Genomic DNA, 14029 nt, shown 5'->3' on the forward strand with positions numbered 1-14029 from the left:
AGGACAAACACAAAGAAATAAAGAGAGACAGAAAGAAAGAAAGAAAGAAAGTAAGATGCAAGGGAAGAAGGAAAGAATGAAGGAAAGGGTGTGATGAAAGAGAGAAAGAGAGCATGCAAACATGAAGACAGTCAGGAAGAAATACAGAGTGAAGAAATGGAGGAAGAAAGAAAAAGAAGTTGCATGGGAATAATAATGAAGAAAGAAAGAAAAATAGACGCTGTAAGGGAATAATCAAAGAAAGAAAGAAAGGTTGCAAGGGAAGAAAGAAATAAAGAGAAAGAAAGGATGCAAAGAAAGAAAGAAAGAAAGAGAAGGTTTCCCTTCATGAGCCGCTGTTAGCCTGTGCCCTCTCCTCTCCTCAGCAGCTTCCTGCTGCCACTTTGAACAGACAGTGTCTCACTGCAGCTCCAGCCACTGCAGAGTCAGGGGAGGATTTTAACCAACTTCCTACCTACAGTGTGTACTTACAGGAGAGGTTTGTCCCTGTGCTCGTCTCCCAGCTTTAATTCAGTGACTGCCTTCTTTACACACTGAATATGATATCCATCGAACTTGCGCTAAGCAAGCTTAAAGTGATTTATGTCTTACTTAAATTTACTCTTAATAGCCAGAACAAACATGAGGAATAATTCTAAAATGAGAAATCTGATCGGTGTTCATACAGGCACCTGACTGTTGGAAAACTGTGAGCCTGTCCTGAAACTTTCAGGGTCATGGGATTTTAGACAGCATCATGGTTCTGGGTTTGAACCAGGCTGACAGCACAGTGAGCACAGAAGCCATCAGTTCTATATTCATGTCCAAACTCTTTATATCCAGTACAGCTTCCAGTGTATTGACAGATATATATGTTAGATCTTTACTTTGTTTAAAGGACCCTGATGAACATTGCAGGTATACAGTCATGATCGGTGTGTATAAAAGAAATATCTTTAAGCAGAAACATTTGATGATTAATTCAAGCAGATTCTACCCTTGATATTAGCATGATGAAATTATACATGTACTACCCTACTGACAATTTCAGACTACGATGAATTGGCATTTCGAGTTCAGATTCCAAATGACAAGAATCCAAAATCAATCCAAAGTCCAGGTCACCTGCTCAGTAACAGACTAGAATTCTAAATGTCAGAGTGTCTCTCTCTGGCTAACCTCCGTTAGGTCTACACTGTGGTTTTTGTCATCTCCAGGGTTTTCCTCTGGATGTTCTGGCTGAAAGGCATCATGAAGTCGTCAAAGTCCACCTCGAGGGATAAGAGCTCCTTCCGTCTCTCTATCTTTGACATCAGCTGGCTGGTGGTGGGCGGCTTCCCCCAAACCTGAGGCAGACAGACACAGTTAGTTGGGCTGAACTGAATGGCACTGGTGTGAACACTGGACAAGCGTGCTCCAGTTAACATATCTGTAGAAGACTAAAGTGTGGATCTGGAAAAGAAACATGTTTATCTTGGGAAATGTTCCTTTTTGACAGCAGAATTGATCTTTTGCAACAATAAGGTGAGGAAATAAAATGACTTTAGTATGCAATAAACGTAACTAACAAGGCCTTTAAACATTTGGATAAAACAGACTTTTTCTACATCTAGAATTAATAAGACTGAGGTCAAAATGTCAAAGTCTCTGAAAATTGATCAAAATATATATATTTCACAAGCAGTTTATGGGGTATTTTCAATGGTATAAGACAGGAAGTAATAATTGGTGCTAAGAACGCAGATGCTACATTATATACATATGTATGTCTGACCGTTTTTGGCACGAAGGTGATGTCCACAGTGTTGGTCTTCCCCGTTGTGATCCTGGTGTTTTGCAAGACGACGCTCTTTGAATCCTTCTGAGGGGAAGTCTTTCCCGTTGTTGCAGTTGATGCCTCTGCTTGCACTGCTCCTTCTGCGGCAACGTCCTGTAGGGGGCACCACGTTTTTCAGATTTGATAAATATCGATGAGCTGGCCAAAACATTAAGCCTTTTCAGATGCTTGACCATCAGACAGGTGGACATCAATGCTGCAGACTTTTGTAGAAATAAACGGATACAACGGCTGAGTTAGGACTCCTCTGCTCCCCTCTCTAAAATAACAAACACAAATACAAACACAAGCTACAAAAAAGTTGGAAATGGTTATTACTTGTCTTGCCTGTAGATGGCACAGATCCAGACATTTACATGTGCATTTTTAACCTGCTGCTGCTGGGACTCTCTTGGCTGTAGGTGGTGCAGAGCGGACTGGCGCTGAACGTCCTCTGCCTCTGCAGTTTGATGGTTTCAGCTGTGTTTCAGCTATGTCCCGTTTTTAAAGATTGCACTTTCAAACACTCAGATCTTGAAGTTACAGACTTCTACTTGAAGCATACTGCATGTTTTTACTGATAATGTCCGAGCACAGAGGTGTTTTTTTGTTTCTATAAAAGACCACCGAACTTTTTTGAAGTGTTTGTTGTGGCTTTCATTAGAATTTTGAAACCCCATAAAATTTAGCTGATGTGCAAATCAGTCTGGCAGCAAAGACTTGGTAAAGCAGAAAATAATCACTGTTAAAAAAGGTTAAAAGATGGTGGTTGCAAATTGCAACCTCCATGCTAGATGACACTAAATCCTACACTAAATGCAAATGGGGGTTCCGGCATGGTTTAGCTATAACACAGTTGCTGCCTTACAGCAATCAGATCTGTTTAGAGGCTTAGGTTTTTGATGCTGAAAGAAGAAGCTGGAGTACACAGAGGAAAAGCAAGGTGGGAGATCACCTCCAGTCAAACGTTGCTTAAGTTTTACATTAACATCATTTAAGGTGTGTTCAGGCAGTAAGCAGCAAGGAGAAGGATGGTGGCTGCCGCTCTGGTGAACGAGCACACTTGGTGTATTTGCTGCTGTATTCAGAGTTCAATGAAGACAAACAGTATTATTAACTGATTATCTTTGTCTGGAACAATAAACAATGTTTGCGATACCAATTAGCAAGACCTGCTATATCCACCATGTCATATTGCTAACCATTTCCTCTATTAAAAGTTACAACCATCCATATTTAGCTATGCGATGAGATGATACTGAGCGGTAGCTGCACTCACTGTTGAAAGGGCCTAGAGGTCACATTCTGCTGTAAAAGTACCCTGATTCCAAAAAAGTTGGGACACTGCGTAAAACATAAATAAAACAGTGAGATAGTTTGCTAATCTTTTGACATATATTCAACTGGGAACAGTTCAAAGACAATATATTTAATGTTTGACCTCATCAGCTTCTGAATTTGATGCAGCAACACATTTCAAACCAGTCAGGACAGGAGCAACTAAAGACTGGGAAAGATGTGGAATGCTCCTAAAACACCTGTTTGGAACGTTCCACAGGTAAACAGGTTCACTGGTAACAGATGATAGTATCATGATTGGGTATGAAAGGGGCATGAAAGACTCAGTCTTTCACAAGGATGGAGCGAGGTTCACCACTTTGTGAACACATGATTGTCTGAAGGATATTACTGCATGGACACAGAAATACTTCATGAAGCCGTTGTTGGTGAACACAGTTAATTTGTAAATGACTGCACTCTGTTGTAAAACATAATAACAGAAAACTGTGTACATAAGTATAGTATATACTGTGTACAGGTCTGTTTCAGACCAAAACCCTGCTATATCTGCAAAAAATTACCTTTTCAAGTGTATGACTCAAGGGCTGCATGAATAGGTTTTGTGGACAGTGAATGGTGAACACTGAGCAGAGTGAAATCTCCATTTCACACATACACAAACACAGAAAACAGAAAAGTTTGAAGCCACAAGATTTTAATATGTTTGTAGTGACTATTTGGGTACCTTCTGTTTGGCAGGTTTAGGCCTTTGTGCTTTGCCCCCCTTTCCCTTCCCTGTCTCCTTTAGCTTGGGCAGAGAATCCATCTTGTCTTTAACCAAGTCAATTATCCTGGAGTCTGCAAAAGCTCTGGCGATGTCCAGGCAGGTTTGTTCTGCAGGAGAAGAAACCACACAGTCACTGCAGAAGTCACAGTGTTAACCGTCAAAGAGGGACAGCTTGTCACAAGAAGTCTGGTGCTTATTGGTAAACTTGGCTCAAAGGACAGTTTCATAAACAGCTTCGATATAATTTCAGCAGTACAGTCAAACCTTTCTTGTTCTCTGCATTAACACTGGCACCCGCCTTGATGAGGAAGTCCACACAGGAGGGTCGAGAGCTCTCAATGGCCCTCATGAGGGGTGTGCCCCCACTGAGGGCCCGGGCGTCTATGCTGGCCCCGGCCTCCACCAGAAGATCGATAAGTTCCACTTGGCCAGCGTGAGCCGCATGGTGGAGTGGCGTCCAGAAGAACTGGTCACACACATTCACGTCCGCCCTGTCAGAGAAAGGCATGGTCACGGTGTGTTTGTGTTCACTGACATGCAAAACAGAAATGTGCTGAACTATTCACTGGTGATTAACTTACCTATTCTAAACTTTTTAACTTTACAAGTTATTAACAAAAATCTATTTTTTTAACTTGCCCTCAGTGTTTTATGGTGCATTTCGAGTTAATCATTTTATGAACTCGAACCCCGTCTCTGATTCTATTTTTCTGCAATAGCCATTCAGTGTGTTTAGAATCAGTTATCGTCTCCATTGGTTTTCGTTGTTAGTGCTGACTCAAATTGCCTACCTACCCACAAGTGATTCACAGGAACAATGCAGGCATGAAACACAGGATTACTGTTTGTAATTCTATGTCACTGATCAGCCTCACTGCTTACATTCACATTCCTCCAGCTGTATCAGAGCCGTATGAAGTTACTGCCAATGTACTGCGAAGCCAACCTTTCTTACTGCAGCTGCTTCATATTAAAAGTGTTGAAGTGTTGGCTTTCACTGTGCAGCATTTACAGGAAACACATTTGTCACTGAGGTTAGCGCTGACAGTGACAGTTCATCCAAAATGCATCTACAAAACAAGACATTGGAATTTTCTACATGTTTGTTTGGCTGCACTGTAAACACATACTCTAGTTGCTCCTCTGCTGTATCCTCTGTTGTTCTGGCAAAGCAGCTGCTCAGCGAGTGTTAAACTGCCCTTGCTGTTACCACCAGTCACCAAGTCACTTTAGGAGTGACATTTTAAGGATTAGACATTTAATTTCTAATTAAATTTTATCATTTTTGAGGAAGTTACTGAGGATATTCAATTGAAATTTGTCTGTCGTTTGTCATTAGTAGTCATAGTTTTGGTTAATGAAATTAACACTAGCAGGTGGTGTAGAGTGACAAAAGCTGCCCACTGGAACTGAAAACAACGCTGTAAGAGCAGTGAGAGTGAACCAGAACAGCAAAGTTTGGGGACAGACAGCTAAAAAAAAAATGAGCTGAAGGATGTTATAAAGCTCAGTAAAGCTGAGGAGAGCTGCAGAATCACATAATGTAGGTCTGTAGGTTCATTACGATGAGCGACCCCTTGCACATTGTCATTTGATATAATTCTCATTGCATTTCATTGTCCACGGCATTGTTGTTCATCTACTTTTAGTTCATTTAGTTGTGAAAGTAATAGTAGGTCTGTATTGCTAAAAGTGGTGAAATCTCTGTTTCCAAAGTGTAAAACCAAAAGAAAACACAATCTTCCTCACCCACGACTGAGGAGGTACTGAGCCACCTCGTAGTTGCCACTGGAGCAGGCCACCATCAGCGGGGTCTTGTAAAACTGATCTTGAACATCCACAGGAACCCCCTGGCTGAGAGCGAGGTCCAGAGACTCCAGGTCTCCACTTTTTACACAGTAGTTGACATTGACGTACACTTTCTCTGGCTTTTCTATGTACCATCCTGAGTCATTCATTATGGGATGTTCTGGCGGGTGATCGCGGTCGAATCGACGGATGTCTGAGCAGTTGTAGTATGTCTCAATCATGAAGTGTGGTGGGCCTCCGTCTGGTCGCCGGGGCATAAGCTCTGGCAGGAGGGTGCAAATTGGCATGGGGAGAACAAATTTACCTTTCTTCTTACCTCCTTTTCCTCCCTTTTCTCCCTTTTTCTTCTTGGTCATGTAAGAGGAGAGGAGGAACGGTTTCTTGATGTACTTGACACCTTTGATGAAATCATTAATGTTGACACGGCCCTCTCTTCCCTTGTCATGGGCTGAGATGACTGTATCGAGCTGGTCGAGATCAACTGGAGCCTTCAGTTCCTCCAACACTGAAATAAACACGTCGGTGGTGACTGTGTCTGATTTGTCCCCACAGGCTTGCCGTAATTCAGTCTCAAACTCATGAGACCAGTCATGGAGGGTCAGGCCCCAAAGATCTGACATGAGGCCGACACCGCTGGATTTGTTGCCTTTTCGCTGTTGCTTCTCTGCTTTCCTCAGCTCCTTGGCAGCTGCTTTATGACCGGCGTCTTTGGCAATCTGACGTGGGAGCAAACCTTCCTGGTTCTTCAGTTTGGGGTTACAACCTGATCACAGAGCACAGTTTCAGGGAAGAAATGTAAACACACCGCAGATTTACTTAATCTAATCTGGGACTGTGTTTGCAGCTGCATATTCTACCACTTTTTGTCAAACACTTGACCATGAAGAAAATTGAATTTCCTGAGTCTTCATGTATCACAAGAGAGATAAAAGATGACAAGACACAACTACAAAAAGAGACCAATAAAGTCCGTATTGACCCTGTGACTGCAATCCTTACAGATTTTTTATCACAGAGCTATCACTGAATGCCAGAAAAAGCAGAAATTGACTGCACATAAATCAGGATGCCTATTATTGTTAGACTCTCTCTCTCGCAGCACCTCTCTGTGCCAGGAACTTGCAGCAGTTAGCATCGCCTGTGGCAGCAGCATAGTGTAAGGGGGTGCAGTCTTCTAGGTTGATCACTCCCATGTCTGCCGAGTATGCAGACAGCACCTGAATCACCTGGAAGACACGAAACACCACAGAGCAAAACATCACACAATCCTAAATGTAAAATCCCATTGGTGCAGATATTTACTATCGTAATTTTGAGTGAGGGCCTGAATTGGATATTTAAAAAATCTATACAACCAGCAACTTCATATAGTTTAGTCATCTTTATAATAGCACAAAGAGACATTGGGTGAGCAAAAACAACACCTCAAAAAAGCCCCCCATGGCAGCATAGTGCACTGCTGTGAAGCGTTTTCGGTCCAGGGCGTTGGGGTTTCCCCCTTTCTTCAGAATGGCTTTAACGAGCTGCAGGGAGCCGGCCTTGGCTGCCTCCATCAACGCCGTGACGCCGGTTTTCTGAGGGAAAAGAGGAGAGGAGAGACGTCTTAGGTTACAAAAACAGCATGAAGAGCATCTCAGCTGCAAATATTTCAGCATCACGCTATGTTTTATGAACTTTAAACTACCAGTTCTGACAGAGTCCATGCCACAATACCACAGTGTCAACCCCCCAATCCAATTTTTAACCTGATTTGTTGCATTGGGGTCTGCCCCTCCCTCCAGCATGAAGAGACACATTGGGGTGCAGCCCCGGGCTTTTTCACACATCAACTGGAAAACATGGCTGCCCTGCGCCGACACATTGTTGACGTCTGCCTGGCACTTCAGTGCCACCTGCAGGCAGCGGGTGTGTTGCTTGGAGGGGTAAATACAGTAGAACAGCACACCTGGAGCGAGAGGAGGAAAGAAGTACAAAGGTTGATAAAAAGGGAGCGATAGAGGGATTGAGGCAAATAGGGGGATATGTGATTAGCATTCAGCTTTTGAGTTGTATCTCCAGAAAAAAGTCTTAAAATCAACATTATCTAAATAATTTTGATTAGATTAGAGCAGTCCAGGAACAGATTGAAGAAAAAAATCAGACAGGAAATGTAGCTTGTTATCTTCTCAGAGTACAACGATTGGGATTGAGTGCCAAAAGCGTCCTCATAGCAAATGAGATGTCAGGAGGGCTAAGCAGATCTAAGCAGAAAAAAAAAGAAAACAAAAAAAAACAGCTGTGGATGGACTATAGCAAAATCGTGTAGTCTGATCCTGCCGTAAGGGGCTGCTTTCAGGGTGCAGTCTCTTCGAATCCCACATCTGACAATGACTTTTCTATGCCAATCACTCTGACCAGCCAGCTCTGTCACTTTGTTTGAGACAGAGCTGCATGAATTTCCACTCTGGGGATCAGTCAAGGCTTATCTTATCTCAGCTTACACACACCGTGGTTTTAGTTTTGTCAATAAGCCTATCTGAGCTTGCACCAACAAATCCACAACTCGTCATGCAGGGTGGACACCTCCGGTCCAGATGATGATACACTTTTTCAATGTTTCACAGGCAGCAATACTTTATTTTCATTTCTTTTCACACGCAATCACAACTGGAAGCTGCCCACTAAGACCACAGTTTGATCTGTGCTACAGCTGCTGCTCTTTCCCCACTCTCCCCACCTTCATACTGTAACACTGAGGCTTATGCAGGCCAGTGTGCAGCCACTGACACTCAGCCTACTGGAGAAACGATTTGGCTGTGAGTGTTGAGACTGGGCCGAACCAGTCCTTGGGGAGTGCAGGGTGATATCAGGTTACTCAGCACCTTTCACAGGAAAGGATCACTATTAGTGGTTGATCTGTAATTAGATGTACCGACGCAGCCTGACACACACATACACACAATTGTGCGCACACGCAACATAAATTACACACATTATGCATAAGCGTGCATTCATGTACAAAAGCGCACACGCAAATACTTTTCTGCTTAACTCAACCTCTCTCTCTCCCTCTCTCATTCACTCACTCTCAAAAGAGTCCCAATTGCAGTAATTGATGTCCCAGACACACTGTAATTGGGGTCATTATCACAATTAAAAAGAACCTGTAGGAAAACCTGAGGCACGCTGACTGGAGCTGTCCCAGATACCTCATCAATATCTAAACAGAAGCACCATGCATTTTCATGAGTTGTAAGACAAGGCAAGGTATTCAGCGTGAACCTGCTGGTCTAACTTGAGATGGAAAACACCTCTATTTGAGAAATTGACACTTCAAGCTCAAATGAGAATACATTAGTGGATGAGAGGCTGTTCCATTACTGCACCTCTCACCTCTCAAACGTCAAGTAAGGCTGCCAAATGATGGTTTGTTCGCTTGTTCCGCTAATCGCTTTTAACTTTTAACAAATTCTTGTCATCATTGGCTTATTTGCCAATTTGTTTTTATCGTCTGCCTGCACAAATTTATGGACCATTTAGAAACAAATTTGATCCAATCATTGTTTGTTGCATTGATTTCAGCACATCACAGCCAGATCAAGGGAGCAGAGCCCCTCGACCAGCAGCTTCAGGTCCCTGTGGACTGCGCCAGCATTCCATCTCCAGGGTGAATAGCCTAAAGTCCACCAGACAACACCCGTCACATCTATAGTCATGGGTGACTTTTACATCAGAAATGTTAAACGACATGAGGACAAAGCTATTAAAATCCTCACAAACAAACCGATCATGACTAAGGTCATTGCACACATTGTACTGACCAATTGAAAAGTGACTGTGACTCTCTACAGACACTTTACGTGTCCGGTCCAGTGTAACTGAAAGACCTCATAGACTTTTTTTAAAATATAATTTAACAAATTGTCAGTCTCAACTCCTAATTCAGAGCAGAGTTAATCTGAATAACCTTGTGTGCGTCCTTGCATCTAGTGGCTGTTGCCACAAGACAGTGAATCTGCAAATGGCACATTTAAATATCAGGTCTCTCATCAATAAATCTTTTTAAATGAACGATCTCTGTAACTGAAACCTGTCTAAACACAAATACAACTTATTGAAACTGCCCCAAAAAATGAGAATTTCTCCAACTCCCTTCGACAAGGGCAGAGGGGCGGAGGAGGAACCACCATATGTACCAATGCTCTGAGGCCAAGGGATATTTCTTTTGATGTTTTGAGTTCATTTGAGCATCATGCTGTCATACTGAAATGTCATGTACACATTCTTGCAGTTATTGTCTAAAGACCACCAAAGCATTGCCAAATTTCTTGTCTGATATCTCTGAGCTCTTATCCATTATCAGCTCTAACTAATCATAGCGTAAATCTTGTCATTACAAGGGGACTTTCTGTAGACGTTTCATCAGTCATGGGTGTGGTTCTGTCCCATCGTTACTTAAGTGAATTCACTGTCTCTCTTCGTATGCTGCATTGCAACATACTGGAAAAATATGATAGCTTGCCTCTGAAATGGCAGAACATTTTATCTTGCATAACATGTTTGCCAACACTCCCATCATCTGTTGATGATCAAGGGGATAATTTAAAAGAAATACTACAAATAGCTATTGACCATATTGGCCCAGTCGCACTGGCCCAAAAGCAAATAAAAAGAGACTGTTGCAAAGCTGAACGGAGGTGGCGAAAGACAAAACTTCAGGTCCACCATGCTACTGTATCTTAAAATAACTCCTAGCAGAATACAATGGAGCAATCACAAATCACCTGAGCGTTACTAAATGCAATGAATTTGCATTTCTGCATATTTTAGAGATAAGATTGCAGCCATCAGAGTGAATATTATTCAGAAAAGGCAGGACAATGTACCACAAAGTATTGCTCCAAATATTGAATCCACCATGCGGATCAGTGGAATTGGAAATGATCAAGAAACTCGTCTGTGAGTTCAAATCTTCTACTTGTGCTCTTCATCCCATTCCCACCACTTTTTTAAAATTGCTTTTTAACTGTTCTGCGGTGGAAGTTTTAAAAATACTTAATCGCTCAATGCTAACAAGAACCTTTCCTACAGCTTTTAAAATTGCGTTAATTAAACCGCTGCTCCAAAAAGACAACACAGATTGTTCTGTCATCTGTAAGCCCTATGTCCAAGCCCCAATCTCCAGATTTTAGAAAATATTACAGCTGAATGATTTCCTCTGCAACAACACTGTCTGAAAGCACAGTACAGAAAGGGCTCTAGTCAAAGTTGTGAATGACCTCAGAATGAACAGTGATGAGAAAAAGCTGTCTGTGCTGGTCCTGTTAGATCTCAGAGCTGCATTCGATCCTATAGATCAAAATTTTCTGCTGGACGGACTTAAACACTGGGTTGATCTCTCTGACGCAGTCCTTAAATGGTTCAGGTCTCATCTAACTGGTCGACAGTTCTATGTGGCCAAGGATGATCACTCGTCCGTTAAAATAGTCCTGACGTGGTATCCCAGAGGGCTCAATACCCAGCTCAAATGATTACAGTTCCATCACCAACTGAATTACGTGTATCTCAGACATCAGCTAGTGGATGACTCAGAACTTCTTCCAGCTAAATCAAGACAAAACTGAGATCCTAGTTATTGGAGCCAAAGCTGAGAGAGAAACACTCTTCAACTGCCTAAAATTATTCACACTAAAAACCAAGGAACAGGTCAAAATCCTTGGTGTTATCATTGACTCAGACCTACATTTTGAACATCACATTAAAAACGTGACTAAAGTGTCCTTCTATCATTTAAGTAATATTTCGAGAGTCACACTGTTCCTCTCCCAGACAGACACAGAAAAGTGAATACATGCTTTTATCTCCAGCAGGCTTGACTGCTGTGACGCTCCTCTTTCTGGTGTGTCTAAGAAAGCTATTAGTTAGTTACAGCTCAGACAGAATGCCATAGCACGTGCTCTGAACAAAACCAGACAGAGAGACCACACTAAACTAAAGCCATAAAATGTAGATCTGGCCACTTTCATCCAACTTCTTTACTACTTTTTCTGTCTTGTATCTCAGGATCTCTGTCTGCCTTCTAAACAGAATGATGTGCAAAGGGATACGACCGTCTTTTTCTTATTTCATTGCATTCCTTTACGATATTTTCCCGTTAGTGTTACTATATATTCTTGTTTTAGCCAATAAACTCTCTGTAGTTCACACCATTGTCCTTTAAAGTTCATTTCTACCTGCTGTTCAGTTGTTAAATAAGTGACTGGCCTGTGGTAGTCTGTCACTTTTATGTAGATTTGTGGTTGTTCAGGTCCCACTTGCGATTTCAATCTCTGTAAAACTACTTGATTTAATAAAGTATTGCATCTATCAAGTACTACACCGCTTTTTCCAAATATCTGCTCGTGTTTCATTTATCCAGAACCCACCATCTGCACATGCTTTATGCCTGCTATTGCTCACCTTTACCCTCGCTGTCTTGAAGCCGCAGGTTAGCATGGTTCTGGGCCAGCAGTGCCACTATGGCATCACTGCCCAGGTCAGCAGCTAACATGACCGCGGTGCGGCCTTTCTTGTCCTGGATGTCGGGGTGTGCTCCCTGGGAGAGAAGGAAGCTGACCAGGTCTGTAAGGAGTCAGGATGAGTAGAGAAACGGTCAGGGGAGTTAAGTTTTTGGTTTCCAGTACATTCAATGAAGTGCTTGATTTCTCTTAGGCTTTAGAAGAGGTTTAAAAGGCTCTTGCCACAAACAATTTGGACAGTAGTGTACAAAGGCAACATTACAGTAAGAAAGCCTTGCATTAAGATTATCTATTAGTTAAAGAAAATCCAATAAACATCTAATGTGTAACTGGGATTTTGGAAGTTGTAAACACTTAAATTATGTTGCAGTAGACTGGATATTCACAGGATCCATGTTATGTAGACAAACTGACTGTCTAAAGCCTTTGCCTTCAAATGTTGGTCACGACCAAATGTGACCTCATTTGAAAATGATCAAATTACTGCTGTCCTACAGGCCAGCGGAGCACCTTCTACTCTAAAGTAAAGTAAAGATGAGGTCCATCACCCTGATTGTTGGCTGAAACTGCCACATGAAGCACCCCTGTGCCATCTTGCGGCTCAGTGAGATTGATGAGGTTTTCCACCCCGAGGCTCATCATCTTCTCTAACTGCGCCTTGTCCCCTTCATGGACACACTGCAGCAGCCGATAGATCTGAAGGACCTGCAGGCGGCCCTCTGCCGGCCTGCCACTCATTATGGGATCAGACAGGAGCTGGTGGAAACAAAAACAAAAGGCAACAGAAGTTAATATATGCAGGTACAGATGCCAATGACCAAGGACAGAAGCAATTCTGTAGCGTTTTTAAAAGTGACTAATTTTATTTAGGTAGGTTTTAAGGTTTAGGTTTAAGGACTGCATAATTGAACTCACTCAATACTGTCAAATCATCACAGAGAATAACTGTTAAGTCACACAACAGCCTGTGGAGCCATTATAGTTAGCAGCCAGTGCAGCAAACCTGCTTCGCTGTGTTTGAGCACTGTAGTTTTAAATTTTCACACTTTTTCACAGAAAACAAACAGGTCTGACATCAATTTAACGTGAACAGAGCTCAGATTCAGAGACGTTTTCCTCTCTGACAAGTAGTGCAGTAAATGAAGCTAGGTCACGTCATTAGCATGTGTGCCCCCCTAAATCACGAAGTGACAATCTACAGTTAATTGCGTCTGACCCGGTAACGCTACCTTTTCACTACTACTGACCCTTTGACTCATACTGACCCTATGCTGTCGCTGTAAATTAAACATTCGCCAGCATGAACAATAAACAGGTCTTCAGTCATCATTCCACCCACCTGCACACTGAGGTGAAGGGTAACGTTAGCCACAGCCACCGGCGTTTCCTTGTTTGGCACGCGCTTGTTACGGAACTGGAAAAAGTCCTTTAAAGTCCAGTAAAGTCCTTACACTTGGTTATTCACGTACCCGCTACGTCTGGACAGCTAGGACAGTTACGCTTATCCCGAGTTTCCCCACAAAGTCCTTCCTTCATTTTAAAGCATAACCTATAACTCTGTGTAAGGCGTAGGAAGAAAACAAACTCCCCATGGCAACGGAACGCGTGAAAATCCCGGGAAGGACTTTTTGTGCTTCGGTGGTGTCTGGTGCTGCCTTCAAGTGCAGGTGATGTGCTCGGTTAATACATATATTACGGAACCAAATGAACTGGAGACAGGGAAGATGTACGTTACAGTAAAATATATCGTATTTTGAAGAGCCCAGCAAAACTGCACAACAGAAATATTCTCAAAATTAAACTCAGTAAAATTAAGATAATGGAGGAGCATGAATGAACACCAGCCACACTTTGCTCCAT

The 14029-nt window shown here is 42.4% G+C and overlaps 1 protein-coding gene across 1 annotated transcript; it reads right to left on the reverse strand.

Moving 5' to 3' along the window:
* Positions 1–794: 794 nt before the first annotated feature.
* On the reverse strand, positions 795–13772 carry ankef1a (ankyrin repeat and EF-hand domain containing 1a). Its single transcript, XM_076756661.1, has 11 exons — positions 13509–13772; positions 12718–12925; positions 12111–12272; positions 7418–7617; positions 7097–7246; positions 6775–6898; positions 5613–6435; positions 4128–4354; positions 3822–3970; positions 1754–1909; positions 795–1325 (listed from the first exon to the last, which is right to left on the reverse strand). The coding sequence occupies exons 2-11, from the start codon at positions 12905–12907 to the stop codon at positions 1170–1172; spliced, it is 2337 nt and encodes a 778-aa protein (XP_076612776.1). The 5' UTR covers positions 12908–12925; positions 13509–13772; the 3' UTR covers positions 795–1169.
* Positions 13773–14029: the final 257 nt, after the last annotated feature.

The sequence above is a fragment of the Chaetodon auriga genome, chromosome 18, assembly GCF_051107435.1.
Source record: "Chaetodon auriga isolate fChaAug3 chromosome 18, fChaAug3.hap1, whole genome shotgun sequence".
Lineage (NCBI taxonomy): Eukaryota > Metazoa > Chordata > Actinopteri > Chaetodontiformes > Chaetodontidae > Chaetodon > Chaetodon auriga.

Excerpts from the sequence above, each read along its gene's own strand:
- ankef1a (XM_076756661.1), bottom strand. The coding sequence starts at position 12,907 with ATGAGTGGCAGGCCGGCAGAGGGCCGCCTGCAGGTCCTTCAGATCTAT. Across the intron at positions 7,618-12,110 it reads TCAAGACAGCGAGGGTAAAG|GTGTGCTGTTCTACTGTATT; the intron begins GTGAGCAATAGC and ends CTCTCGCTCCAG. Across the intron at positions 6,436-6,774 it reads CAAGTTCCTGGCACAGAGAG|GTTGTAACCCCAAACTGAAG; the intron begins GTGCTGCGAGAG and ends CTCTGTGATCAG.